The sequence below is a fragment of the Oncorhynchus masou genome, chromosome 22 (assembly GCF_036934945.1).
Source record: "Oncorhynchus masou masou isolate Uvic2021 chromosome 22, UVic_Omas_1.1, whole genome shotgun sequence".
NCBI lineage: Eukaryota > Metazoa > Chordata > Actinopteri > Salmoniformes > Salmonidae > Oncorhynchus > Oncorhynchus masou.
The window spans coordinates 39,951,049-39,977,913 of record NC_088233.1 but is presented as its reverse complement, the minus strand read 5'-3'; the positions used below and the strand labels follow the sequence as shown (position 1 = coordinate 39,977,913).

Genomic DNA, 26,865 nt, shown 5'->3' with positions numbered 1-26,865 from the left:
AATACAGGCATACTGCATACCGGTACCCTCTGTATGCAGCCTCGTTATTGTTATTTGATTGTGTTACTTTTCATTATTTTTTACTTTAGTTTAATTGGTAAATATTTTCTTAGCCCTTTCTTGAACTGCACTGTTGGTTAAGAGCTTGTAAGTAAGCTACAGTACCTCATTGTTGGCCAGTTGAAACCATGGCTGCTTCCCGTAGGTGAAGATCTCCCAGAGGATCACACCAAAGCTCCACACGTCGCTCTCTGTAGTGAACTTCCTGTACATGATGCTCTCAGGGGGCATCCAACGGATGGGCAGCATGGTGTGGCCCCCCACCTGGAAGCGAGAGAGAAAGCGAGAGAGAGAGAGAGAGAACAACAGATGTCAGCACACAGCGCTATAGACTTGGACTAACGGCTCAAAGGGATTTGAAGGTTAAATCACAACTGAAAAAGAAAAAAAAAGAAAACTACTGTACATGTGAAAGAAACTGTAAAGAATCCTTGTTTTAATGACATATTCACCGAAAGGCATGCAGCAGACACACTTCCAATACTTCTAGATGGTCTTTTCTAGTTGTTTAAAAAAAAAAAAACGTGTATTTTTCTTATAAAATATTTGAGAAGAAGGGAAACCTACACAGCCCTGTAACACAGAAGATGAAGAAGAGTCAATGAGGCTCAGCTGGGAGGAGGAAGAGAAGATGGAGCCAAGAGAGGGAAGGAAAAAGGATCCATTAAAGAAGTTTGACAGCTTCAAGCCATGCAGCAACATAAATGTCTTCCCCTCAGCCTTCCCTTCCCACTGTCTGTCTGGCTGCCAGATATTCTAAGAGTTAAACAATGAGGTACTAATCATCTGCGCCCTCCTCTTTAACTCAACAGGATCGTTTCAAAATCGGTTTCCTATTCATGTAAATTGCACCGTGTTAATCATATCTGTGGAAGAGTTGAACAAGACTGACGTTTCAATGGTGGATGTCTGATTATTGTTACTTTCAACTCTTAAGTGGTAGCTGCATATTAATTACAGAGCTCATTAGCACTGAGCTCACTATGGGTCAAGGTATTGACGGAGCATGTGAATACAAAAGAAGTTAACATTACATTACATTCCCACATGAATTATACTGTAGCTACAAAGGATCGGTCTACCACGTTCTCCATCTATAATAACAGTGTATTATAGCATCCGTTCCTGTTCTGGTGATTATGTATTGTTGGTTTTCTTTGTTCAATTTGGCCCGCTGAACATTATAATAAGTTGTTCCGTTTTACAACATCTTCAACATACTCACCCGTTCCTTCTCCCCCTCCTTCTCCTCCTCCTCCTCCTCCTCCTCCTCGTCCGCCTGCTCTCCTTTTTAAAGATTTATGACGGTTTATTAATGAGATCATGGTAAAATGTCTCCCGGACCAGGTCCCATAAAGCCTGTGTGAATATGTAACCCTAACGACTACCACACTCTAGTGATCTTCTTCCAAAGCTGAAAAGAGAAAAAAAGGGCAGGATGTTTCAAAAATAAAATGTTTTCATGTGTTCAATCATATAAATAACCCATATAGCTTATTGTAAATAAGACAGATGCAGATTTCAAATGTGTGTGTACTGTGGAGAGAAGGGCATAACAGTTTTAATGCATTTTTGGCACATTAGGGAAAGGGCTATTTGTCTATCATGCAATCCACACTACAACCCTAATATCCACTGTAAAATCAACTTAAATGTTCTTACCTCGAATCCTCACCTTTGTCATAGCTCTACCCTACTATACCATCTCCTGATTCAATCCCAGCCCTACCTCATTATCAATACTTGACAGGGAACAGGGCAGAATTTCATGGGAAGTCCCTATGACTTCCCCTAGTACAGTACATTTGCAAGGGACTCGGAAGTGAATTGGTATCCCTGCTGCAATGACCTGACACTCTTTCCATTCTGCTGAACCCCTGACTATTGACTTCCTGTGGACAGATTGTTCTTCACCAGACCAATGTTGTTGGCACTACATGGTACACCACACCCTAGAATGAGGAGGATGACAGGAGGAGGATACAAATTCACATACCATTTTGAAGACTTACCACAGTTCTATGATATTTGCAAGATTCATAGGTTGACTGCCAAAATAATGGAAACACTTGAGTAAATGAGGGATACAAAGTATATTGAAAGCAGGTGCTTCTACACAGGTGTGGTTCCTGAGTTAATTAGGCAATTAACATCCAGTCATTGTTAGAGTCAGGTATAAAAATGCTGGGCAGGCCATTATTTTGGCTACAGTGGCTATGCCCTCATAGGATGCCAACTCCCCCGTCCACAGGGCTCCGAGTGGTCACTGAATGGTCTGATGAGCATGAAAACAAAAACAATGTAAACCATATGCCATGACCGTCTCAGTCACCAGATCTCAACTAAATTGAACACTTATGGGAGATTCTGGGGCGGCGCATGAGACAGCGCTTTCCACCACCATTAACAAACCCACCAAATTATGGAATTTATCGTAGAAGAATGGTGTTGCATCCCTCCAATAGAGTTCCAGACACTTGTAGGTTCTATGCCAAGGTGCATTGAATCTGTTCTGACCTGTGGGGGCCTAACACCCTATTAAGACACTTTATGATGGTGTTTCCTTTATTTTGGCAGTTACCTGTATCTGCAAGACAGATTTGTGTTTGTTATGGTAGCTCTGTCTGTCTTGGAAGACTAGATCTGGATTTCGGAGTCATGTATTTGTTAACTTGTTTATGTGTTTGTGTGTCTGTGTGTTGGGAGATTACATTAATTGATTGAATTTCAATCAATCTTAATGGCTTCTCCCTGGCAAGCACCACCCTGAATTCAGTCTGGGGTTGAACAGCGGACTGTGGAAGCATATCAATCAGAGTGTGGCCTTCCCTTGTAGCGGAATTAAAACTGTCAGGGTGATGACAAAAATACCAACACAATTTAAAAGCATAGCACAATTAGCATATAGAGAGAAATTAAAGTATAGGTAATTTGTGTACTCAGACTGACGATAACATATACATTGATTGAAGCAACCGTCATATACATTTTCAATACTGCCCCTCCATGTACATTCTGGTCCATAATTATTGGCACCACTGATAACGATGAGCAAAAAAAAAAAACTCTAATTATACACATATTGCATGCAAAACAAAAAGACAATTGTATTATTATATACTAATACAATTGCTCAGAGAATGAGATGTTGTTTAACAGCTAATAATAAAATTATCAAATAGGGGTAAAAAAAATATATTGGCACCCCTGTTTTCAGAACTCCAACACCCTACCCGTGCGAGGATAATGACACTGAGCTTATATCTAAAATGTTTTATGAGTTGGAGAACACGTTGGGAGGGATCTTAGACCATTCGTCCATACAGTATCTTTCCAGATCCTTGATATCCTTCGTCTGCGCTTATAGTTCGGAGACTGAGATGGCCATTGCAAAATGTTTATTTTGTGGTCAATTAAGCATTTCTTCGTGGATTTTGATGTGTGCTTGGGGTCTTGCTGGAATATCCACTTGCCGCCAAGTGTCATCCTCCCGGTATAGGCAACCAGGTTTTGGCTAAAACGTCCTGGAACTTGGTGAAGTTCATGACAGCGTTGACCTTAACTAGGGCCACAGAGCCAGTGGAAGCAAAATAGTCCCATAACATCAATGATCCACCACCATATTTTACTGTAAGTTTGAGGTACTTTTCTGCCTACGCTTCAGTTTGTCGATGCCAAACCCACCACTGGTGTGTGTGGCCAAAGAGCTCTATTTTCATGTCGCCTGACCATAGCACCGGTTCCAATCCAAGTGCCAATACCGTTTATCAAATTCCAGGCGGCGTTATGGTCAGACATGAAAATAGAGCTCTTTGGCCAGACACACCAGTGGTGGGTTTGGCGTCGAAAAACAGAAGCGTATGCAGAAAAGTACCTCAAACCTACAGTCAAATATGGTGGTGGATCTTTAATGCTATTTTGTACGGTATTTTTTGCTCATCTTCATCAAGGGTGCCAATCATTACGGACCTGACTGTATGTCATTACGTTCTAAAGAGCAGATGAATCATAATAATGAAGCTTTCCTCATTTGGGACAATGGCATTGGACTGTTGGATGAACATTGCAGTTTACCAACAGTGGCTGTTGAGGAAGTGCAAAGGAATTATACACCCAGCATAGTTAGTTAAACAGTGATCTGAATGAAAATGCATTCCTCTATGACGTGATGTCATGCTCACATTGTCCGCTGCCTCTCAAACTGCTGCATGACACATGCTCAATGCACATTCATGTGCATGTCAAGGTTGCCTGCCTTCACGTCGCCTTTCAGATTCACATAGCCTTGCTATTTGTTGTATCGTTTCCAACAGGGTCTATGAAGCCATGTCATACTTCTCAGCTCACAAACACAGTGCCATGTCAGATCTGTGTGCCTTCCTGCAGACTGAGAACCAACAGCTAATTTGGTTTGGGGGAGCCCGGGCATCATTTTCATTATACAGATGGGGCTGTCAGATATGCTGCCTGTGAAAAACCCAGCTCAGACTGTGCTCTTGCTTACTGTGTCATATCCCTTGAGGGCAGTTTTCTTGGTTTTCCTGAAGGAGAGGAGCGGACGTCAATATGTCAGGGAGATATGTTCTTGGCAGCCGCCCCAATTTATAATCACTCAACAACAGGGAATGTGTCCAATGCAGTTACGACCTCCTAATCTCTCAGCTCTGTCAGTGGACCATACAGCAGGCCTGGTCTGGCAGAGCTGCCCAGGTCCAAAATGGCAAAGTCCCAAAGACGCTGCCAGACCAACAGGGGGCAGTCCAGCAGTCCTGGTAGTAGTCTGGTGGTGATTCCGTCTCTCACTGGCTTTTCTTTCTATACCTTACCTTAGTATCTAAAAGGAGAAAAGCCACATGACCCCACTCTCTGAGGGTGTCTCAGGGGGAGGTGGGACGTGAAAAAAAACACATTTCTGTGTGAAATATTTTTGCATGTCCCAACTTCCCCTGATACACCCTCTGAGAGTGGGGTCACGGCCAGCAATTAGAGTTAAGTGCCTTGCTCAAGGGCACATCCACAGATTTTTCACCCTGTCGGCTCGGGGATTCCAACTAGCGACATTTCAGTTACTGGCCCAATGCTCTAACCAGTAGGCTACCTGCCACCCATTTTACTGAGCTGCTTATTGCGAAGGTACCATTAAGGAAAAGTAGCCTGCAGAACACATTAAGTAGGATGAGACTCAATGGACTATTTGACATTTACTGCAAATGTAACTTCTTTTTCACAATGTCAATTACAGTCTGTATCTAGTGAAAATCCCCTGTGCCACAGTAATAATCCCTTTGTAATGCCAGCACAGCTTCAGCAACTCCATTCTCATCTCGGCTAAGAGCTCTATATTCTGGTCACCGGGAAGAAGTCAAAGAAATACTATTTTGCTACAAACAAAATAGAGCAAGAGTGGTTCTGCCCTAGACGTGGCACATCTTCACATAGACATATTGAGCATCACTTCTCCTTGTACATTTGTGCATTAGTAAAGGTAAACAGTTCAGGGCAGGGCAGGGCAGGTATCAGTAAAGGTCAACAAACACATCATCATGAGGCAGGTGAATGCAGGGTCAATGTCCACAGCCACTGTGTCAAAACACCACCTGTTTTCTAAAAAACACTGGACGGTGACCAAAAATACATTATTGAGTTGATTATGAATGTACAGTATTGCTTGATTTAACAAACACGCAAATACATTTACTACATGGAATCATTTGTTATCTATAAAACATATGAAGGTGCTTACCCTGTAGTAGTCTGTGCTGTAGATGTCCCTGGACATTCCAAAGTCACCAATCTTCACCAGCAGGCCGTTGCCCACCAGGCAGTTCCGAGTGGCTAAATCACGGTGCACAAAGTGCTGGGAGGCCAGGTACATCATCCCCGCGGCGATCTGAGTGGCAATGTGTAGCATCTGAGACAGGCCCAGCTCCCCATTGGTCTGCAGCGGCTGTCCGTCAACCAGAATCATAGCGTCGGGCCCATGGGCTCTGTGGATTGGAACGGGAGGGAGGGAGGCAGGCAGGCAGGCAGGCAGGAAGTCATCAAAACAAAAAGGACTTGAGCTCAGACTTAGTGAACTTGTCTCAAGACAGAATCACCATAACTAACTTCATATTGCATTTTGAAATGGATTATTATTATAGCTGTGAATAGTATGTGACAGTAGTATGTTATTCAGTTGTAATGGATTGAACATTAGATGCATTTTACAGTCAACCTTTAATTGAGACAGGAACATTGACAATGTCATTAATGTACAGGGCCACTGGGTGCAAAACCAACAGGAGCTTCTCCGTATGAATTAATTCAGAGAAACATTAACGGAAATGCTATTAGTCATGACATTTGCATGTGTAAAGCCACCAGCAAGCCGACGTCTGCCTGATCTGTCTCTGCTCTTGAGCACCAATGTTCCCTGCCACTGCAGAGGATCCAGAGGTTTAACAATATCCAACCACAAAGGGAGATCAGCCATCTCATTTGCAATCTGAGTCACAGTTTCCCCAGTCTGTGGAGGCTCAGTCAGCAGTCTGCCGTTACACAGTGTTTTGTGGTTTTACACTTAACAGGTCATCTCTACTTAATGTACAGTGTGGCGAATAGGAAGTTGCTGCTGCTGGCACTGGGTGACAGGTCTAGTGGAAAACATAAACATTGTATTTTCCCTCCTGTATCTTGTACGCTACAACATTTCCCTGAGGGGAAGCTATCTATGAATTACAGCCTGATGCTAGTGGTAAGACATCAGGGTTGTTTACTTGAATGTAGAAATTATGAAATGGACAATAACTTATTTTATCTCTGGAAATGATCACATCTATTACATTTCTGGCCAAAAGGTTTATTGTATGACCACCTCTAATACTGCTGATCATTATGTGTACAGTGGATCAGTACATCACTATTGGGGTGCAGTCAACCTGCCATTCATTGTTTAGTCTATAGACAGCTTGATATTAGTAAACAGTGGGAGATGTGTGCCCCCCACCCTCACACACACCTCTATTAAGCTGAGTAAACTTCCACAACCCCAGAAACATATATATGAAGTCTGTTTCTCAGCTTGTGTTACTCATGGGCTACACCAAAGACAAATGTTTAGAAGTTAGTAAGAGTTTAGCACGTCTTGCTTATCTCACACATTTCTCTGCTTTATTCAGCTGAGTAAACTTAGCAAATCCAACTACACACATGATAAAAAATGATGGTTCTCCATTGACAGCTTGTAATCCTTGGCTACAGCACCCAAAGACAGAATTTAGTAAGAGTTGAGCACATCTTGCTTATCCCACATATCTCTACTGTATTCAGCTGAGTAAACTTTCCAAATTCCCCCAACACACATTAGAAAAGTATTCCTCAGTTCTCAGCTTGTAATACTCATGGGCTACATCACCCAAAGACTCATTTACAGAACTTAGTTGAGAGCTGAGCACATCTTGTGCATTCAGTTGACACAGTTTACCTGAGAAACTTGTTGAGGTCCCCGTGCTTCATGTACTCAAAGACCATGATGAGGGGGTCTCCATCAACACACACGCCGTAGAACTTGACAATATGCTCGTGCTGCAGGTTGGTCAATAGTTCCGCTTCCCTCTGGAAATCTTTTCTCGCTGCAAGGGTGGGGTCCTTCAGCGTCTGAGAAAATACAAGGGTGGGGTCCTTCAGCGTCTGAGAAAATACAAGGGTGGGGTCCTTCAGGGTCTTAGGAATACAAGGGTGTTTTACTGCTTAGCAAAGTATGATACTGTTGGACATAGGTTTTTCTCAAAGAAACAGAGCATTAAAGTTTTTTGGCTTCCTTACAATGAACCCTGGATAAACACTGACACCCACACACAAAATAACCTCTGGCTGGTGCAAACACAACAGAGACAGGGTAACAAATGGAGCAGGGAGCGGTAAAGCACTTTAATCTTTCCATTTGAGGAGCAGAACATGAACGAAACATTTCTTGACATGTTGTCACAATGACCCGGCAAACTGTACAGCTTTACAGAAGCAGATCATTTTGTAATTGACTTCATTAGGCGTCCCATACACAATCTGACATTTCATTATATAGCCGTGATAAGAGGCTCCGTGCCTCACCAGATGTAGACGCTGTTGTTGTCTACCGTATTGGCTAAGAGTTATGGTATCATTATTGACGAGCTTATCGGCTGGAAATAAACCTCCCTAAATTCCCACCTATGAAATAGCTTGGCCTTTACGCTCAATCTCTTGTCTCTCTCTGATCCTCCAAATGTAAAAGGTAGGACTTACTCCTTACTGAGTCTGGGATGACTGCCAAGCCGTCATTGCTGGTTGCTTCTCCATTAAAAAATGAAACATTTTGCAGCTGTACTGTAAACTAAAGTTTGGAAACAAAATGCATGTTTCCCAGGAAATGGTCATGATACAATCCTCTACTTTTGTAAACCAAAATGATCATTCATAGAATTCATAACACTATCTAACAGATATTTTGATATTCAACCTTGATAATCACAAGGTTTTTCTAATGCTGTATTCATTTTAATTCTCTTGGATGACTTTATATGACGATGCAAAGGGGAATTTGAATGTATGGCAGTGCCCATGGCAAGGCATCCATCCCTATTCTCCCGGATGCTTTGTTACCCTATGCTGCTAGAGGAGTGGTGTGTTCCTAGTCCACCCGGATGTACAGGACAGACTAGAGAGACAGCCAGCTAGCTAGCACAGACACACAGAGTAAACCATTTTTACAAGGAGGCTCCCAGACTTGATGACCTACACATACTTCAAATATATCCTGACATTCCATTATAACCTATATCAAATATACAGTGCATTCGGAAAGTATTCAGACCCCTTGACTTTGTCCACATTTTGTTACATTACATCCTTATTCTAAAATTGATTGAATAGTTTTTTCCCCCTCATCAATCTACACACAATACTCCATAATGACAAAGCAAAAACAGGTTTTTCTACATTTTGCAAATGTATAAAAATGTCAAACTGAAATATCACATTTACGTAAGTATTCAGACCCTTTACTCAGTACTTTGTTGAAGCACCTTTGGCAGTGATTACAGCCTTGAGTCTTCATGGGTATGACACTACAAGCTTGGCACACCTGTATTTGTATTTTTCCAATTCTTCTCTGCAGATCCTCTCAAGCTCTGTCAGGTTGGATGGGGTGATTTGCTGCACAGTTATTTTCAGGTCTCTCCAGAGATGTTTGATCAGGTTCAAGTCCGGGCTCGGGCTGGGCCATTCAAAGACATTCAGAGGCTTGTCCTGAAGCCACTCCTGCGTTGTCTTGGCTTTGTGCTTAGGGTCGTTGTCCTGTTGGTAGGTGAACCTTCACCCCAGTCTGAGGTCCTGAGCGCTCTGGATCAGGTTTCCATCAAGGATCTCTCTGCTCCATTCATCTTTGCCTCGATCCTGACTAGTCTCCCAGTCCCTGCCTCCCCACAACATGATGCGGCCACCACCATGCTTCACATTAGGGATGGCGCCAGGTTTCAGGCCTTGCATTCAGGCCAAAGAGTTCAATCTTGGTTTCATCAGACAAGATAATCTTGTTTCTCATGGTCTGAGAGTCTTTAGGTGCCTTTTGGCAAACTCCAAGCGGGTTGTCATGTGCCTTTTACTGAGGTGTGGATTCCATCTAGCCATTACCATAAAGGCCTGATTGGTGGAGTGCTGCAGAAATGGTTGTCCTTCTGGAAGGTTCTCCTCTCTCCACATAGAAACTCAGGAGCTCTGTCAGAGTGACCATTGGGTTCTTGGTCACCTCCCCTCCTCTACCCTGATTGTTCAGTTTGGATGGGCGGCTAGCTCTAGGAAGAGTCTTGGTGATTCCAAACTTCTTCCATTTAAGAATGATGGAGGCCACTGTTCTTGTGGACATTCAAAGCTGCATAAATGATTTGGTACCCTTCCCCAGATCTGTGCCTCGATACAATCTTGTCTCGTCGCTCTACAGACAATTCCTTTGACCTCACGGCTTGGTTTTTGCTCTGACATGCACTGTCAACTGTGAGACCTTATATAGACAGGTGTGTGCCTTTTCAAATCATGTCCAATCAATTGAATTTACCACAGGTGGACTCCAATTAAGTTGTAGAAACATCTCAAGGATGATCAATGGAAGCAGGATGCACCTGAGCTCAATTTCGAGTCTCATAGCAAAGGGTCTGAATAATTATGTAAATAAGGTATTTCTGTCTTTTATTTGTCATCATGGGGTATGGTGTGTAGATAATGAGAGAAAAAATATAGATTTGAACCATTTTAGAATAAGGCTTTAATGTCACAAAATGTGGAAAAAATATACACTCCTGTATATTTGTCTGTCATCTATTTCAATAGGATCCACTCTGGTGACTGGGGATGTGAAGAAAGGAAGGAAGGAGGAAAAAAGGAAGAAAAAGCCAGCTCAGTGTTGCCACCATTACTCTTGATCAAAGCATCTGAAGAGTAGAACATTTTGGGAGATGATTTAACATCCCTCACAGACAGCCTTATTGCTTCAGCTGCAGCCTTGGCGCCTCTGTAAGGTCGGCCTCTTTCTCCTGCCTGTGCACTGCGGTTCCCTCCCTCCTGCTCCACACTATCATGGCTAACATCATTCCATGGATGAGCGCCTTGATGAAGAGTGATGGTGACAAGAGAGGAACAGTGATAAATGTGCCCCTTGTCACCAAACGGGATCACCATGATACTGTGACCCCCTCCTTCAGCATCTAGGTACCTTTAATGACCTTTGAACTTTAATATCCTCAACCCCTGTCAGTTGAAATTTGCATTTTAACACAGAGGTTACAGTCTAAATCTTTACGTGAAATTGAATAAATCAAGTGCAAGAATTACTGACAGTCACTTCTCATTCAAGATTGTGACAGTACAACCCACTGCGTTTAAGAATGGATTTGACAAATGTCATGTGGCCAGCTACCAATATCATGTGATAATTTAAACAGGATTTTTTTTTTTGGGGGGGGGGGAGAATAACGTATGACTCAATTTCATTGTGCACTAACTCAAAATGGATGCCGCTGTTAACAGGTCCTGTGTTAGTTGTCTCAGCATCAACTAGAGCTGATAACACAATCCCAATAGACCTGATTAACCTCAAAGCTGTGAACATCTATACCTTCGTAATAATGGGTTGTAAATTAATGAACAATCATAATAGGTACACAGGCTGTTTGGTGGCTACCACTAATGTTCTAAAATACCTTAAGCAAAAATTTATATATTTTTAAAATATTTTTGACAACTTTTACTTTTACATTCCTACAGAAAATGATGTACTTTTTACTCCATACATTTTCCCTGACACCCAAAAGTACTTGTTACATTTTGAATGCTTAGCAGGACAGGAAAATTGTATAATTCACACACGTATCAAGAGAACATCCCTGGTCATCCCTACTGCCTCTGATGCAGCGGACTCACTAAACACATGCTTCATTTGGAAATTATGTCTGAGTGTTGGAGCGTGACCCCGGCTATTCATAATTTAAAAAAGAAAATGATACCGTTAATTTTCTTAATAAGGAATTTGAAATAATTTATACTTTAACTTTTAATACTTACATATATTTTTGCAATTACATTTACTTTTGATACTTATGAGTATTTAAAACCAAATATTTTTAGACATTTTACTCAAGTATGATTTTACTGGGTGACTTTCACTTGAGTCATTTTCTAATAAGGTATCATTACTTTTACTCAAGTATGACATTTGGGTACTTTTTCCACCAGTGGCTACCACCTTAATCAAGCCCCAACAGCAATCCATGAGTACTCCTCTAAAGTTGCATAGATATTGATCGCTTTATCTAGTATTAGTAGTGTGTTACAAGGTACACACATTATGGCCCTGGTTGAATGACAGATGTAGGGTTTTGGTCTTAGTGCTAAAACCAATCCCACTGAGACCCATTTAGGATCAGGAAGTCTATGAACACCCTTAAGCATCACTAACAATCAGCTATATTATAACATGCCTCCTAAAACAGCCAGACATACAGTCAGCCACCAATTTTCGTCATAGGTACACTTCAACCATGACAGACAAAATGAGGGAAAAAAATACAGAAAATCACATTGTAGGATTTTTAATGAATTTATTTGCAAATTATGGTGGAAAATAAGTATTTGGTCAATAACAGAAGTTTCTCAATACTTTGTTATATACCCTTTGTTGGCAAGGACAGTGGTCAAACGTTTTCTGTAAGTCTTCACAAGTTTTTCACACACTGTTGCTGGTATTTCGGCCCATTCCTCCATGCAGATCTCATCTAGAGCAGTGATGTTTTGGGGCTGTTGCTGGGCAACACGGACTTTCAACTCCCTCCAAAGATATTCTATGGGGTTGAGATCTGGAGACTGGCTAGGCCACTCCAGGACCTTGAAATGCTTCTTACGAAGCCACTCCTTCGTTGCCCGTGTGGTGTGTTTGGAATCATTGTCATGCTGAAAGACCCAGCCACGTTTCATCTTCAAAGCCCTTGCTGATGGAAGGAGGTTTTCACTCTCAATCTCACGATACATGGCCCCATCCATTCTTTCCTTTACACGGATCAGTCGTCCTGGTCTCTTTGCAGAAAAACAGCCCCAAAGCATGATGTTTCCACCCCCATGCTTCACAGTAGGTATGGTGTTCTTTGGATGCAACTCAGCATTCTTTGTCCTCCAAACACGACGAGTTGAGTTTTTACCAAAAAGTTATATTTTGGTTTCATCTGACCATATGACATTCTCCCAATCTTCTTCTGGATCATCCAAATGCTCTCTAGCAAACTTCAGACGGGCCTGGACATGTACTGGCTTAAGCAGGGGGACAAGTCTGGCACTGCAGGATTTGAGTCCCTGGCGGCGTAGTGTGTTACTGATGGTAGGCTTTGTTACTTTGGTCCCAGCTCTCTGCAGGTCATTCACTAGGTCCCCCCGTGTGGTTCTGGGATTTTTACTCACCGTTCTTGTGATCATTTTGAGCCCAAGGGGTGAAATCTTGCGTGGAGCCCCAGATCGAGGGAGATTATCAGTTGTCTTGTATGTCTTCCATTTCCTAATAATTGCTCCCACAGTTGATTTCTTCAAACCAAGCTGCTTACCTATTGCAGATTCAGTCTTCCCAGCCTGGTGCAGGTCTACAATTTTGTTTCTGGTGTCCTTTGACAGCTCTTTGGTCTTGGCCATAGTGGAGTTTGGAGTGTGACTGTTTGAGGTTGTGGACAGGTGTCTTTCATACTGATAACAAGTTCAAACAGGTGCCATTAATACAGGTAGGGAGTGGAGGACAGAGGAGCCTCTTAAAGAAGAAGTTACAGGTCTGTGAGAGCCAGAAATCTTGCTTGTTTGTAGGTGACCAAATACTTGTTTTCCACCATCATTTACAAATAAATTCATAAAAAATCCTACAATGTGATTTTCTGGATTTTTTCTCTCATTTAGTCTGTCATAGTTGAAGTGTGTACCTATGATGAAAATTACAGGCCTCTCATCTGTTTAAATGGGAGAACTTGCACAATTGGTGGCTGACTAAATGCTTTTTTGCCCCACTGTGTGTTTTTTTTTAAAGACAAGGGATCACTGAATAAGTCAGGGACAATACTTATAAAAGACTGATATGGTATTTATGAATTGAATCAATATGCTCAAGGATGGATTGGACAATCCTTATTGCATAATCATGATGTGGAATTAGATATGTCTGTCAGCAACAAAACTGGAGTCTGTTCACAAGGTCTTTTCTTGTTGTTGCTAGAAATGCATGGCTAATTTCAGTAGACAGCATGGTCAAAGTCAAATTTACTTCCATCGGCTGGTTACATTTCAGGGGATGGACAAAATTACTGGGGGGTTTCAGAGAAAATGAAAACTTCTCAGGAGTGAGCTGCTGTGCTCAAACTGCATGCACCAGGCATCCAGTCAGCTTCCCCATCTAAAAACCAATTTAGGGCTGCTTATTGTTTAGATAACTGCAGGCCTTAACACACTGAGGCTGTGTGTGTGTGTGTGTGTGTGTGTGTGTGTGTGTGTGTGTGTGTGTGTGTGTGTGTGTGTGTGAGAGAGAGAGAGAGGAGGCAAACACAGGTGGTTAATGGCCACCAACTGTAAATATTGCTCATAATTGTTTGTTCCAACTGACAGTTTGTTATCCAGTTAATGCTATTTAGCCTTTTATATCATGACCAGCACCATTGAGATCAAGAATCGCAACAGTGAAGATATAAAACACTTCTTAGGCTTGGGCATTATATGATTTTCAATACCGTAAAAAAAATGGTGGTTGGGTGCTTAAGTCAAGTATAATTATAAACTGGTAGGTTCGAGCCCTGAATGCTGATTGGCTGACAGCCGTGGTATATCACACCGTATACCATATGACAAAACATGTATTGGTACTGCTCTAATTACGTTGGTAACCAATTTATAATAGCAATAAAGCACCTCGGTGGTTTGTGGTATATGGCCAATATACCAAGGCTAAGGGCTGTATCCAGGCACTCTGTGTTGCATCGTGTTTAAAGACCAGCCCTTAGCCGGGGTATTTTAGCCATACACCCCCCCCCCCCCTCAGGCCTTATTGCTTAAATATAATAAATAATTAATACCCAGCTCAGGGCTCTAGCTATGCATTTGGTTTGCTAACTTGCTAAGTGGCTAAATATCATGAGCAAGTTTCTTGGTTACAGCAGAGACATTCAATGGATCCCGGTTTCCAACAGAAGTATTATTATTTTAGGTTTTTTATAGCGCCACTTGTGTGCACTTCCGGTAATACCATAAACCCCAGTATGATACAGAAATGGTCTGACGATATGAAAATCTGGATACCACCCAGCCCTAACACAGAAAGTGACTCAATACATCTTGACCCAAAAGTTGTGATATTCAAGTCAACCATAATGTCCTGTACAGCATGTAATACATGTTTCAAATTATGCCAAGTTAACCTGCTAGTGAGATATTTAGCCCTTAATGTAATTCCCAGAGAAAACTTTCTCACCCATTAGTCCGCTGTTGTCGATAGGGTTGAATGGCGGAAACCAGGTTACTGAGATTTACCATCCAAAACCACTCCCTTTTCCCGGAATAAATAACTGAGAGAAACCATGGTTACTTTTTTTCTTCTGACAAGACGGCCTACATTTGCTGCAGCATAGCCTAGCTACAGTAATGTAAAGACTGAATGCGCGTCTAATTCACCCATCTCCATCTTGCTTTACTGGGTCACCTTATTTTTTTATTGTAACGAATTATTTATTTTTTTGCAGCTCCAGAGTTTTAAAAACAGCTTTTCACTCGAATATTGTTGCTTTAAATCAGTGCATGCGCGAGCACTCTCTCTCCCAGTCTCTCTCTCTCCTCATTAATTCCATTCAAAAGACATCCAAAATAGATAACCCCATTCTAGATTTATATACAGTGCATTCAGAAAGTATTGAAGCCCATTGACTTTTCCACATTTTGTTACGTTACAGCTTTATTCTAAAACGGATAACACCAACCCCCCCTCAACAATCTACACACAATACTCCATAATGACGAACAAAAACATGTGTTTTGTAATTTTTACAAAAACTGAAATATGACATTTACATGAGTATTCAGACCATTTACTCAGTGCTTTGTTGAAGCACCTTTGGCAGCGATTACAGCCTCAAGTCTTATAGGGTATGACGCTACAAGCTTGGCACACCTGCATTTGAGGAGTTTCTCCCATTCTTCTCTGCAAATCATCTCAAGCTCTGTCAGGTTGGATGAAGAGCGTTGCTGCACAGCTTTTTTCTGGTCTCTCCAGAGATGTTCGATCGGGTTCAAGTCCGGGCTCTGGCTGGGCCACTCAAGGACATTCAGAGGCTTGTCTTGTAGCCACTCCTGCATTGTCTTGGCTTTGTGCTTAGGGTCGTTGTCCTGTTGGAAGGTGAACCTTCACCCCAGTCTGAGGTCCTGAGCAACATTCAGAGACAGTTCCCCGAACCCACTACTGTGTTGTCTTGGCTGTGTGCTTAGGGTGAACCTTTGCCCCAGTCTGAGGTCCTGAGCTCTCTGGAGCAGGTTTTAATCAAGGATCTCTCTGTACTTTGCTCCATTCATCTTTCCCTCGATTCTGACTAGAATCCCAGTCAATGCCACTGAAAAACATTCCCACAACACGATGCTGCCACTACCATGCTTCACCGTAGCGATTAGCCCAGGATTCCTCCAGACGTGATGCTTGGCATTCAGGCCAAAGAGTTCAGTCTTGGTTTCGTCAGACCAAAGAACCTGGTTGCTCATGGTCTGAGAGTCCTTTAGGTGCCTTTTGGCAAACTCCAAGCGGGCTGTCATGTGCCTTTTACTGAGGAGTGGATTCCGTCTGGCCAAACTACCATAAAGGCCTGATTGGTGGAGTGCTGCAGAGATGGTTGTCCTTCTGGAAGGTTCTCCCATCTCCACAGAGGGACTCTGGAGCTCAGGTGTGTGCCTTTCCAAATCATGTCCAGTCAATTGAATTTACCACAGGTGGACTCCAATCAAGTTGCAGAAACATCAAGCATGATCAATGGAAACAGGATGCACCTGAGCTCAATTTTGAGGCTCATAGCAAAGGGTCTGAATATTTATGTAAATAAGGTATTTTTTTATAGATTTGTATACATTTCTATAAACCTGTTTTCACTTTGTCATTATGGGGTATTGTGTGTAGATTGATGAGGAAAAAATTGTATTTAAAAAGGTTTGAGCTTTTTCCTAGTTGTCCGTTTGAGTTTTACTCTGTCAGACCCTAATAGTAACAAAATGTGGAAAAGGGGAAGGGGTCTGAATACTTTCCAAATGCACTGTATAGCCCTATATATAGATGTCCTAGCCTACCTCTTTCAGGCAATAGATTATATGCAGTATTAGCCTTATATTTAGCTAATTAATGATGGGTTATGCATAATAAGCTTATAACTTATAGCCTCGGGCTCTAGCGCAATACATACTCACCTGTGCTCTGCTAGCCTCTCTCCTTAAAAAAACGCTCCTTAGCTCTTGGAGTCACATGTAGGAAAAGCTAGACTAGAATAGCTTGCTGAACATGATCTTTTTAGCATTTCTTATACTAATAGACTATTCGAAGAGGGTTGCAAGCTCTTGGTTGCTGAATGTTAAATACAGCAGCCAATATAACTCACGGGTAGTTTGAAAAGGATTTGAAAGGCTGGTCATGGCTCACGTCAAAAACATTATCCTAGAAACCCTAAATCCACTCCAATTTTCATACCGCCCCAACAGGTCTACAGATGATGCAATCTCTATTGCACTCTACACTGCCCTTTACCACCTGGACGAAAATAACACCTATGTGAGAATGCTATTCATTGACTACAGCTCAGCGTTCAACACCATAGTGCCCTCGAAGCTCATCACTAGGCTAAGGACCCTGGGACCAAACACCTCCCTCTGAACAGCTAATCAAAGGGCTACCCAGAACCCTCTTTTACGCTGCTACTCTCTCTTTATTATCTATGCATAATCACTTTAATAACTCTACCTACATGTACATGCTACCTCAATTACCTCAACTAACCGGTGACCCCGAACATTGACTCTGTACCGGTACTCCCTATATATATATATATATATATATATATATATATATATATATATATATATATATATCTCATCGCTATTGTTGTTTTACTGCTGCTGTTTAATTATTTGGCCATTTTATTTTCAATTTTTTTAAGCATCTAATTTTTACTGAACATTTATTTTTCTTAAAACTTCTTAAAGCATTGTTGGTTAAGGGCTTGTAAGTAAGGATTTCACAGTAAGGTTTACACCTGCTGTACTCGGCACATGTGACAAATAAAATTTGACATGACTTGAAAGATGAGTGAATACACAATGGCGGTAGGCTATAGCAGTTATTTATTCAGACCCATAACCATTCAATCTTTGAAGAGAAGTGAATTCTAGTCCTATATTATTCAATAATGTCATTAGAATGATGAAGATAAGGACAACAAAATGTATTTAATTTAGGCTAGCCGTTGAAAGCAAGGAAGGAACGAAGCAACAATAGTGAGAGGTAGGCAGGTTAATAACATTATGAAAGGTATTTATGGGTCAGACTACTAATTATAAAAAATAGGCACTAATTAAAATAACATTCTCTAGCCTATCTTGTAACTTTGTAGGCCGCATGTACTGCACCAGAATCCCATATGCTCTCTTTATCATGGTTTGAACGATGTGCATAATTCCAGTCCATATAATACAATACAGTACAGTAACATAGTTCACACTCAAAAAAGATGTGTCTTCTGAAGCTAGTAGACACATAGCTAGCTAGCTACATCTATGGACTTTCATGTTTTTCTGTCATGCGTAGCCTATATCATATATGGATTGGATAACGGCACAATCACTTGGACAAAATTTCTCTCATGAAATGTATTTCATGTATGGCTTTATAAAATGTATGAATTTTCGATCAAAGCTCTGATCAATTCCAGATATAGGCCCATTTATATTCTTTATATGCTTTTCAATGACACTCACGGTTTTGGCGGGACATATCAGCTTAGCAGGTGATTCATTCTTGGGATGGAACATTTGTAAAATACCTGAAAAATATTCAACCCTAGTTGTCACCCCATAGTGGAGCCTCATACATTCAATCTGATACGAGACGACCAACACGGAACTCATAGTGACCTCAATGATTATTAGTATGATTATCGATCTACTCTATTGCAAAAAAAATCCTATTTTTATAGATCCACGTCTCCAAATCCTTCTTGTGGAGGCAGCTGGCCATGGCAGGGGGGGGGGGGGGGTGGCCCCGAGAGCCGTTCAAGGATCAAGATAATACAAGTCAGATGCTGAGTGCTGAGAGGCCCTGACTTCTGTGAGGGGTCTGCTGTAACAGGAGAGGGAGGTGGCCCTGTGTAACTGAGAGATCATCTCTTACCTTGACAGCCACCAGCATCTTGTCCTTGGTAGGGCTGAGGTTATAGCACTCTGCCAGAAACACCTTCCCAAAGGCCCCCTCTCCCAGCTCCCGCTTCAGAATGATGTCCCGACGCTTTATGTGCTGTACGTCTGTAGAGAGAGAGAGAGAGAGAGAGAGAGTTTAAGTAGCATATCCAATATCAACAAACCATCAGTGTTTGACAGAATCAAAATTAAGTGATGGTTCACTGATGGGACTGGTAAGTCTTAAATCCTGCTACACTCAGAAAAAAAGGTTACAGTTTCCTGTGGTACAAAAATATCAAAAGTACCTTCAGAGGTACACATATAATCTCACATGGTACTGGTTGATACCTTTTAGGGTACATGTGTGGATAATCGAGTATAATGGTACATTTTTGTTCCCGATATTTTGAATAGAAAGGTTCAATCATCACACACACTCAAAAAAGGGGTATGAAGTTTAATTTCTGTTTTGTAGGCCGGAGGCATGGATTAGTGGCTGGCGAGTGGAAGTGTCGTGCCAGTTTAAGTGGTCTATGGTTATGCTAATTAAAGTTTGAGCATGTCCGCTGCCAGTTCTGAAGTCTTTATAAAAGGTTTACATATTGTAAGAGCATGGGACAATAAAAAGCTTCAATTAATATTACAGTGACCTTACCCCAACACTGAGCGACCTTGTCAAGAGGTACCCACAAATTTAAGCCATTGGTGTTAAAAGTCAATAGTAGTAGCTCGCAATTCCTGGGTGCTCCTGCATGTGGGCATTCCAGCATCTGCAGGAACACCCTCCTTGAGCATCCCATTGGTTCCTTCATGAACACCACCCCTTGGGCGTCCCATTGGTTCCTGCATGAACGTCGTGTGACACTTCAATGTGCGTCAAAAGGGAAATAAAAGTATTATTTGAGTTTTTTTGCCTCTGCCTCCCGTAGTCCTCCTCGCTAGCCACCGGTAGACAGTGTCATTCACTCCCGCCTGCCCGAACACCTGCCTTCGCCGTTGTTAACAGAACTGCGGGGAAACAGTGCCTGACAGGCGGGGGCGAAGGACACTGTCTACCGGTCACCCCCCGCCTTCCGCGAGCACAGCACGCAGGAGGCTGGGGCAACACCGTGTGTTAGCTAACTATCTAGCTTGCTAGTTAGGGACCCTTTCTGGGTGCTAGCTAGCTAGCATGCTAACTAGCACACGGTGTCGCCACAGATAGATAATTCACCGGATGTGTAAATGTGAAGCATCCAGTTGGCGTTTCCTCTCACTACCAAATACGGTAGTGAGAGTAAGCCCAGTGGCCGGCAGTGGGAGAAGATGGAACGAGATGGATTTTGGCAAACATTCTGATAATTTACTCCTTGACTAAACATTTGATCTCAATACAGTTTCTGAATTCTGTACTTTTTTTCTGAGAGTATATGATGCCTCAGTGGATCTAATTTGAGGCATAGAGCCATAAGACCTGCTGTGGAGCTAAAGAGTGTTAGAAGAGATGTGAGGGTAAAACACATGATGTTGTTACATAATTAGGGCCTACAAAAATAAACAGTTATAAAATGTCCATTGCCCATCTAACATCTTAAAACCTGCGCACCTCAGCAACTGGAGTGAGGAAATGTTCATTCAGTTCCCAACCAATAGGAAAACAATGCTGAAAAGTCTAAATGATCCCTTTCCCTTCCAAATTTAAAAAATAAAATGATCCGAACAATCCAATCAAACCTGGAAAATGTCAGGAACCTGTCTGCAACCTGGACAGTGGAAAAATGGTGGTGAAATCACAGTGTACAGACAGTATTAGTCCTTAATCTCAGTGCTTTCCACGTGTTCTGCGTGGCTGAGAGCTGTTGCTGGGAGAGAGTGGCTTCCATATGGCAAGTCACAGCAGCAGCTGGTATTTACTCAATACAGGGGTTCTGGATGAGCTGTTGTCCAACACCAATACCCACTACTGTCCAAGGTCCAGCCATGCCCAGTACCAAAGATACCCCTGGAGGGCTAGGGCAGAGCAGAGGAATAGATAAATGCTGAGGGATGGATTGGACAAAGCTCTCATTACTATTGGTTGGCACAAACTAGTCATTACGCTCATGAAGCACCAGAGAAATTGTAGCTATAATGTAATTAGCACCATCAAGGCAATAAGAAATTATCAACACCATGATAGCACTGCAAATATTTCTGCTTGAACCACAAGGTTCAAAACATCTTAAAAACATGTTTTATAATGGATTGCACTGGACTGAGATTTCTTTTAAAGAAAACATTTAAAAGAAAACAGCAAACCCCTTATCAGGATACATAAATAAATAATTGTTTTTGTCTCTGCAATTGCTTCTTTTATCCCCTCCCTCCTCAACTTCACAGAAAGACAATGATAGGTTTACAATAAGCAGGTGGCTGTGGGTATGCTGGAAGGTGTGCCATCCATCCACACAAAGCAATTAAGGAAGTTACAAATAGCTTGGGTTAATTGTCTCATTACCACAGCGGTTGTAGTGCGTTCACCTCCCTGTTTATATGGGCGAGGGCACCCATTCAGGGAGGTTACCCTCACTGGGCCTCATCTGTCTCAGTGTGGACCAGCAGCACAGAGCACACAGCTGGGACAGAGCAGGACACAGTCTTCATCCTAATTAGGCCGCTTTGCTTTGGCAGCACAGATGTTGACTCCACCGCAGTGAAAATGACAGAAGACCAAACGAGGGCTGATTTGGATAGAAATGCTGGCAAATTGTTGCTATTTGATTGGGAATGTAGTAACCGTAGCAATTTATCCTCCCACTCTCTTGCACTGTCTACTGTTGACCATAAAAATGACAAACAATAGTGCAGCATTTCATTCAGTCCAATCACAACATCACTAGCACTTGACTTCTGAATGATGACTTTATGCAAATGCTGCTGTTTTCGAGAGTGACTTTTCATCAAAAGTGACTTCTCATTATATTATCTCTGTTTAACATATTAGAGCTCAAACACAATTGTACAGAAGAGTAAACAGATGTGCCAAACATTTGCCAAATCTTCAATCTATCAGTAAAAGGCCACGTTTGAGCACTTTTTCCCATTTGAACACTTTTTAATAGCGTCTGCTATAAGATCAAAATCTTCACTGGAGTCTCTGCATGCTCGCTATGCCGGTCGTCAGATTTACAGTGCCTTCGGAAAGTATTCAGACCCATTGACTTTTTCCATTTTTTTGTTACGTTACAGCCTTATTCTAAAATTGATTACATTTTTTTCTCATCAAATCTACACACAATACCCCATAATGACAAAGCAGTAAGAGGTTATTTCTGCATTTCTGCAAATTTATTACAAATAAAAAACTGAAATATTACATTTACATAAGTATTTAGACCCTTTACTTACCACTTTGTTGAAGCACCTTTGGCAGCGATTACAACATCGAGTCTTCTTGGGTATGACGCTACAAGCTTGGCACACCTGTTTTTGGAGAGTTTCTCCCATTCATCTCTGCAGATCCTCTCAATCCCTGTCAGGTTGGATGGGGAGCGTTGCTGCACAGCTATTTTCAGGTCTCTCCAAAGATGTTAGATCGGGTTCAAGTCCAGGCTCTGGCAGGGACACTCAAGGACATTCAGAGACTTGTTCCCTGAAGCCACTACTGCGTTTTGTTGGTTGTGTGCTTAGGGTTGTTGTCCTGTTGGAAGGTGAACCTTCACCCCAGTCTGAGGTCCTGAGCACTCTGGATCAGGTTTTCATCAAGCATCTCTCTGTACTTTGCTCCGTTCAGCTTTACCTCAATCCTGACTAGTCTCCGAGTCACTGCTGCTGAAAAACATCACCACAGCATGATTCTGCCATTCAGGCCAAAGAGTTCAATCTTGGTTTCATCAGACCAGAGAATCTTGTTTCTCATTGTCTGAGAGTCTTTAGATGCCTTTTGGCTATCTCCAAGCGGGCTGTCATGTGCCTTTTACTGAAGAGTGGCTTCCGTCTGGCCACTTTACCATAGAGGCCTGATTGGTGGATTGCTGCAGAGATTGTTGTCCTTCGGTAATTTCCTTCCATCTCTACAGAGGAACTCTAGAGCTCTGTCAGAGTGACCATCAGGTTCTTGGTCACCTCCCAGACCAAGGCCCTTCTCCCCCAATTGCTCAGTTTGGCCGAGCGAACAGCTCTAGGAAGGTCCTCGGTGGTTCCAAACTTGTTCCATTTAAGAATGATGAATGCCACTGTGTTATTGGTGACCTTCAATGCTGCAGAAATGTTTTGGTACCCTTCCCCAGATCTGTGCCTCGACAAAATCCTGTCTTGGAGCTCTACGTACAATTCGTTCGACCTCATGGCTTGGTTTTTGCTCTGACAGTTGTGTGCCTTTCCAAATCAGGCCCAATCAATTGAATTTATCACAGGTGGACTCCAATTAAGTTGTAGAAACATCTCAAGGATGATCAATGGAAACAGGATGCACCTGAGCTCAATTTCGAGCCTTATAGAAAATGGTCTGAATACCTATGTAAATAATGTATTTCTGTTTATTATTTTTAAAACATTTGCTAAAATGTTGTCATTATGAGTTATTGTGTGTAGATTACTGAGTTTTTTTGTATTAATTCATTTTAGAATGAAGCTTTAACGTAAATAAAGATTGGAAAAAGTCAAGGGATCTGAATACTTTCTCAAGGCACTGTATAGTCCACTTCCTTCCTGTATTATTCAGTGTTTAAGTTAGTAGAGCAGATTTACTTTTTTCCAAAACCTTCCATAATGCCCTCTCAACCCAACTCCATGTTCTACTCCTAGCAACACCATTTCCCCTCGCTCTCCAAATGTTCCCAATGGTTTCTGCAACCGTATCTTACGGAAGAAAAGAGCTTCTGGATATCAGGACAACGATCACTCACCTCGGATTAGACGAAGATTTCTTCAACAACAACAACAGCAGCAAGCAGGACTCACATGATATTCTCCAAACACACCTCAGGAAAGACATCCCAATTATTCGCAAGAGGAAGCGACGCAGAGGAAGAAGAGCCGGATGCCTCGTCCGGACCCGCAGAAGGCAACTAGGAAAGCTGCCGTTACCGTCAATATTACTCTCCAACGTGCAATCATTGGACAATAAACTAGACGAGGTAAGATCACGAATATCCTATCAAAGGGACATCAAAAACTGTAATATCCTATGCTTCACGGAATCGTGGCTGAATGACGACATGGATATTCAGCTAACGGAATACACGCTGCACCGGCAGGATAGAACAGCACACTCCAGTAAGACGAGGGGGGGGCGGTCTGTGAATATTTGTAAACAACAGCTGGTGCACGAAACCTAAGGAAGTCTCTAGATTGTGCTCGCCTGAAGTAGAGTATACTGTGATAGACTGCAGGCCGCACTACTTGCCTAGAGAGTTCTCAGCTATAGTTTATTTACCACCACAGACAGATGCTGGCACTAAGACCGCACTCAGTCAGCTGTATAAGGAAATAAGCAAACAGGAAACCACTCACCCAGAGGCGGCGCTCTCAGTGTCCGGAGACTTTAATGCAGGGAAACTTAAATCAGTTCTACCAAATCTCTATCAACATGGTAAAAGTGCAACCAGAGAAAATAAAAATCTAGATCACCTGTACTCCACACACAGAGATGCGTACAAAGCTCTCCCTCGCCCTCCATTTTGGTAAATCCAACCACAACTCTATCCTCCTGATTCCTGATTACAAGCAAATATTAAAGCAGGAAGCACCAGTGACTCGGTCTATAAAAAAAAATGGTTAGATGAAGCAGATGCTAAACTACAGGACTGCTTTGCTATCACAGACTGGAACATGTTCTGGGATTCTTCCAATGACATTGAGGAATACACCACATCAGTCACTGGCTTTATCAATAAGTGCATTGAGGGCGTCGTCCCCACAGTGACTGTACGTACATACCCCAACGAGAAGCCATGGATTACAGGCAACATTCGCACTGAGCTAAAGGGTAGAGCTGCCGCTTTCAAGGTACGGGACTCTAACCCGGAAGCTTACAAGAAATCCCGCTATGCCCTGTGACAAACCATCAATCAGGCAAAGCGTTAATACAGGGCTAAGATTGAATCATACTACACCGGCTCCGACGCTCGTCGGATGTGGCAGGGCTTGCAAACTATTACAGACTACAAAGGGAAGCACAGCTGTGAGCTGCCCAGTGACACGAGCCTACCAGATGCGCTAAATCACTTCTATGCTCGCTTCGAGGCAAGCAACACTGAGGCATGCATGAGAGCATCAGCTGTTCTGGATGACTGTGTGATCACACACACACCATAGCCGACGTGAGTAAGACGTTTAAACAGGTCAACATACACAAGGCTGGGGGCCAGACGGATTACCAGGACGTGTGCTCCGGGCATGTGCTGACCAACTGGCAGGTGTCTTCACTGACATTTTCAATATGTCCCTGATTGAGTCTGTAATACCAACATGCTTTAAACAGACCACCATAGTCCCTGTGCCCAAGAACACAAAGGCAACCTGTCTAAATGACTACAGACCCGTAGCACTCACGTCCGTAGCCATGAAGTGCTTTGAAAGGCTAGTAATGGCTCACATCAACACCATTATCCCAGAAACCCTAGACCCACTCCAATTTGCATACCACCCAAACAGATCTGTAGATGATGCAATCTCTATTGCACTCCACACTGCCCTTTCTCACCTGGACAAAAGGAACACCTATGTGAGAATGCTGTTCATTGACGACAGCTCAGCGTTCAACACCATAGTACCCTCAAAGCGCATCACCAAGCTAAGGATCCTGGGACTAAACACCTCCCTCTGCAACTGGATCCTGGACTTCTTGACAGGCCGCCCCAGGTGGTGAGGGTAGGTAGCAACACATCTGCCACGCTGATCCTCAACACTGGAGCTCGCCAGGGGTGCGTGCTCAGTCCCCTCCTGTACTCCCTGTTCACCCACGACTGCAAGGCCAGGCACGACTCCAACACCATCATTAAGTTTGCTGACGACACAACAGTGGTAGGCCTGATCACCAACATCGACGAGACAGCCTATAGGGAGGAGGTCCTGGCCGGGTGGTGCCAGAATAACAACCTATCCCTCAACGTAACCAAGACTAAGGAGATGATTGTGGACTACAGGAAAAGGAGCACCGAGCACGTCCCCATTCTCATCGACGGGGCTGTAGTGGAGCAGGTTGAGAGCTTCAAATTCCTTGGTGTCCACATCAACAACAAACTAGATTGGTCCAAACACACCAAGACAGTTGTGAAGAGGGCACGACAAAGCCTATTCCCCCTCAGGAAACTAAAAAGATTTGGTATGGGTCCTGAAATCCTCAAAAGGTTCTACAGCTGCAACATCGAGAGCATCCTGGCGTGTTGAATCACTGCCTGGTACGGCAATTGCTCGGCCTCCGACCGCAAGACACTTCAGAGGGTAGTGCGTACGGCCCAGTACATCACTGGGGCAAAGCTGCCTGCCATCCAGGACATCTACACCAGGCGGTGTCAGAGGAAGGCCCTAAAAATTGTCAAAGACCCCAGCCACCCCAGTCATAGACTGGTCTCTCTACTACCGCATGGCAAGCGGTACCGGAGTGCCAAGTCTAGGACAAAAAGGCTTCTCAACAGTTTTTACCCCCAAGCCATAAGACTAATGAACAGGTAACCAAATGGTTACCCGGACTTTTTGCATTGTGTTCCTCCCCAACCCCTTTTACGCTGCTGCTACTCTCTGTTTATCTTATATGTATAGTCACTTTAACTATACATTCATGTACATACTACCTAAATTGGCCCAACCAACAGGTGCTCCTGCACATTGGCTAACCGGCTTATCTGCATTGTGTCCCACCACCCGCCAACCCCACTTCAACGCTTCTGCTACTCTCTG

At 42.8% G+C, this 26,865-nt stretch overlaps 1 protein-coding gene across 2 annotated transcripts in view; it reads right to left on the bottom strand.

Moving 5' to 3' along the window:
* ntrk3a (neurotrophic tyrosine kinase, receptor, type 3a) overlaps positions 1–26,865 on the bottom strand; it is a 245,422-nt gene that overhangs the window by 9,385 nt on the left and 209,172 nt on the right. Inside the window, exons 13-16 of one of the 2 annotated variants that reach the window (XM_064930201.1) lie at positions 18,998–19,128; positions 7,526–7,731; positions 5,804–6,047; positions 166–324 (exon numbers count right to left, since the gene is read on the bottom strand). In XM_064930201.1, the coding sequence (XP_064786273.1) occupies positions 166–324; positions 5,804–6,047; positions 7,526–7,731; positions 18,998–19,128 (740 nt within the window). The remainder of the gene's footprint in view (positions 1–165; positions 325–5,803; positions 6,048–7,525; positions 7,732–18,997; positions 19,129–26,865) is intronic. The other variant, XM_064930202.1, reaches the window with a different exon arrangement.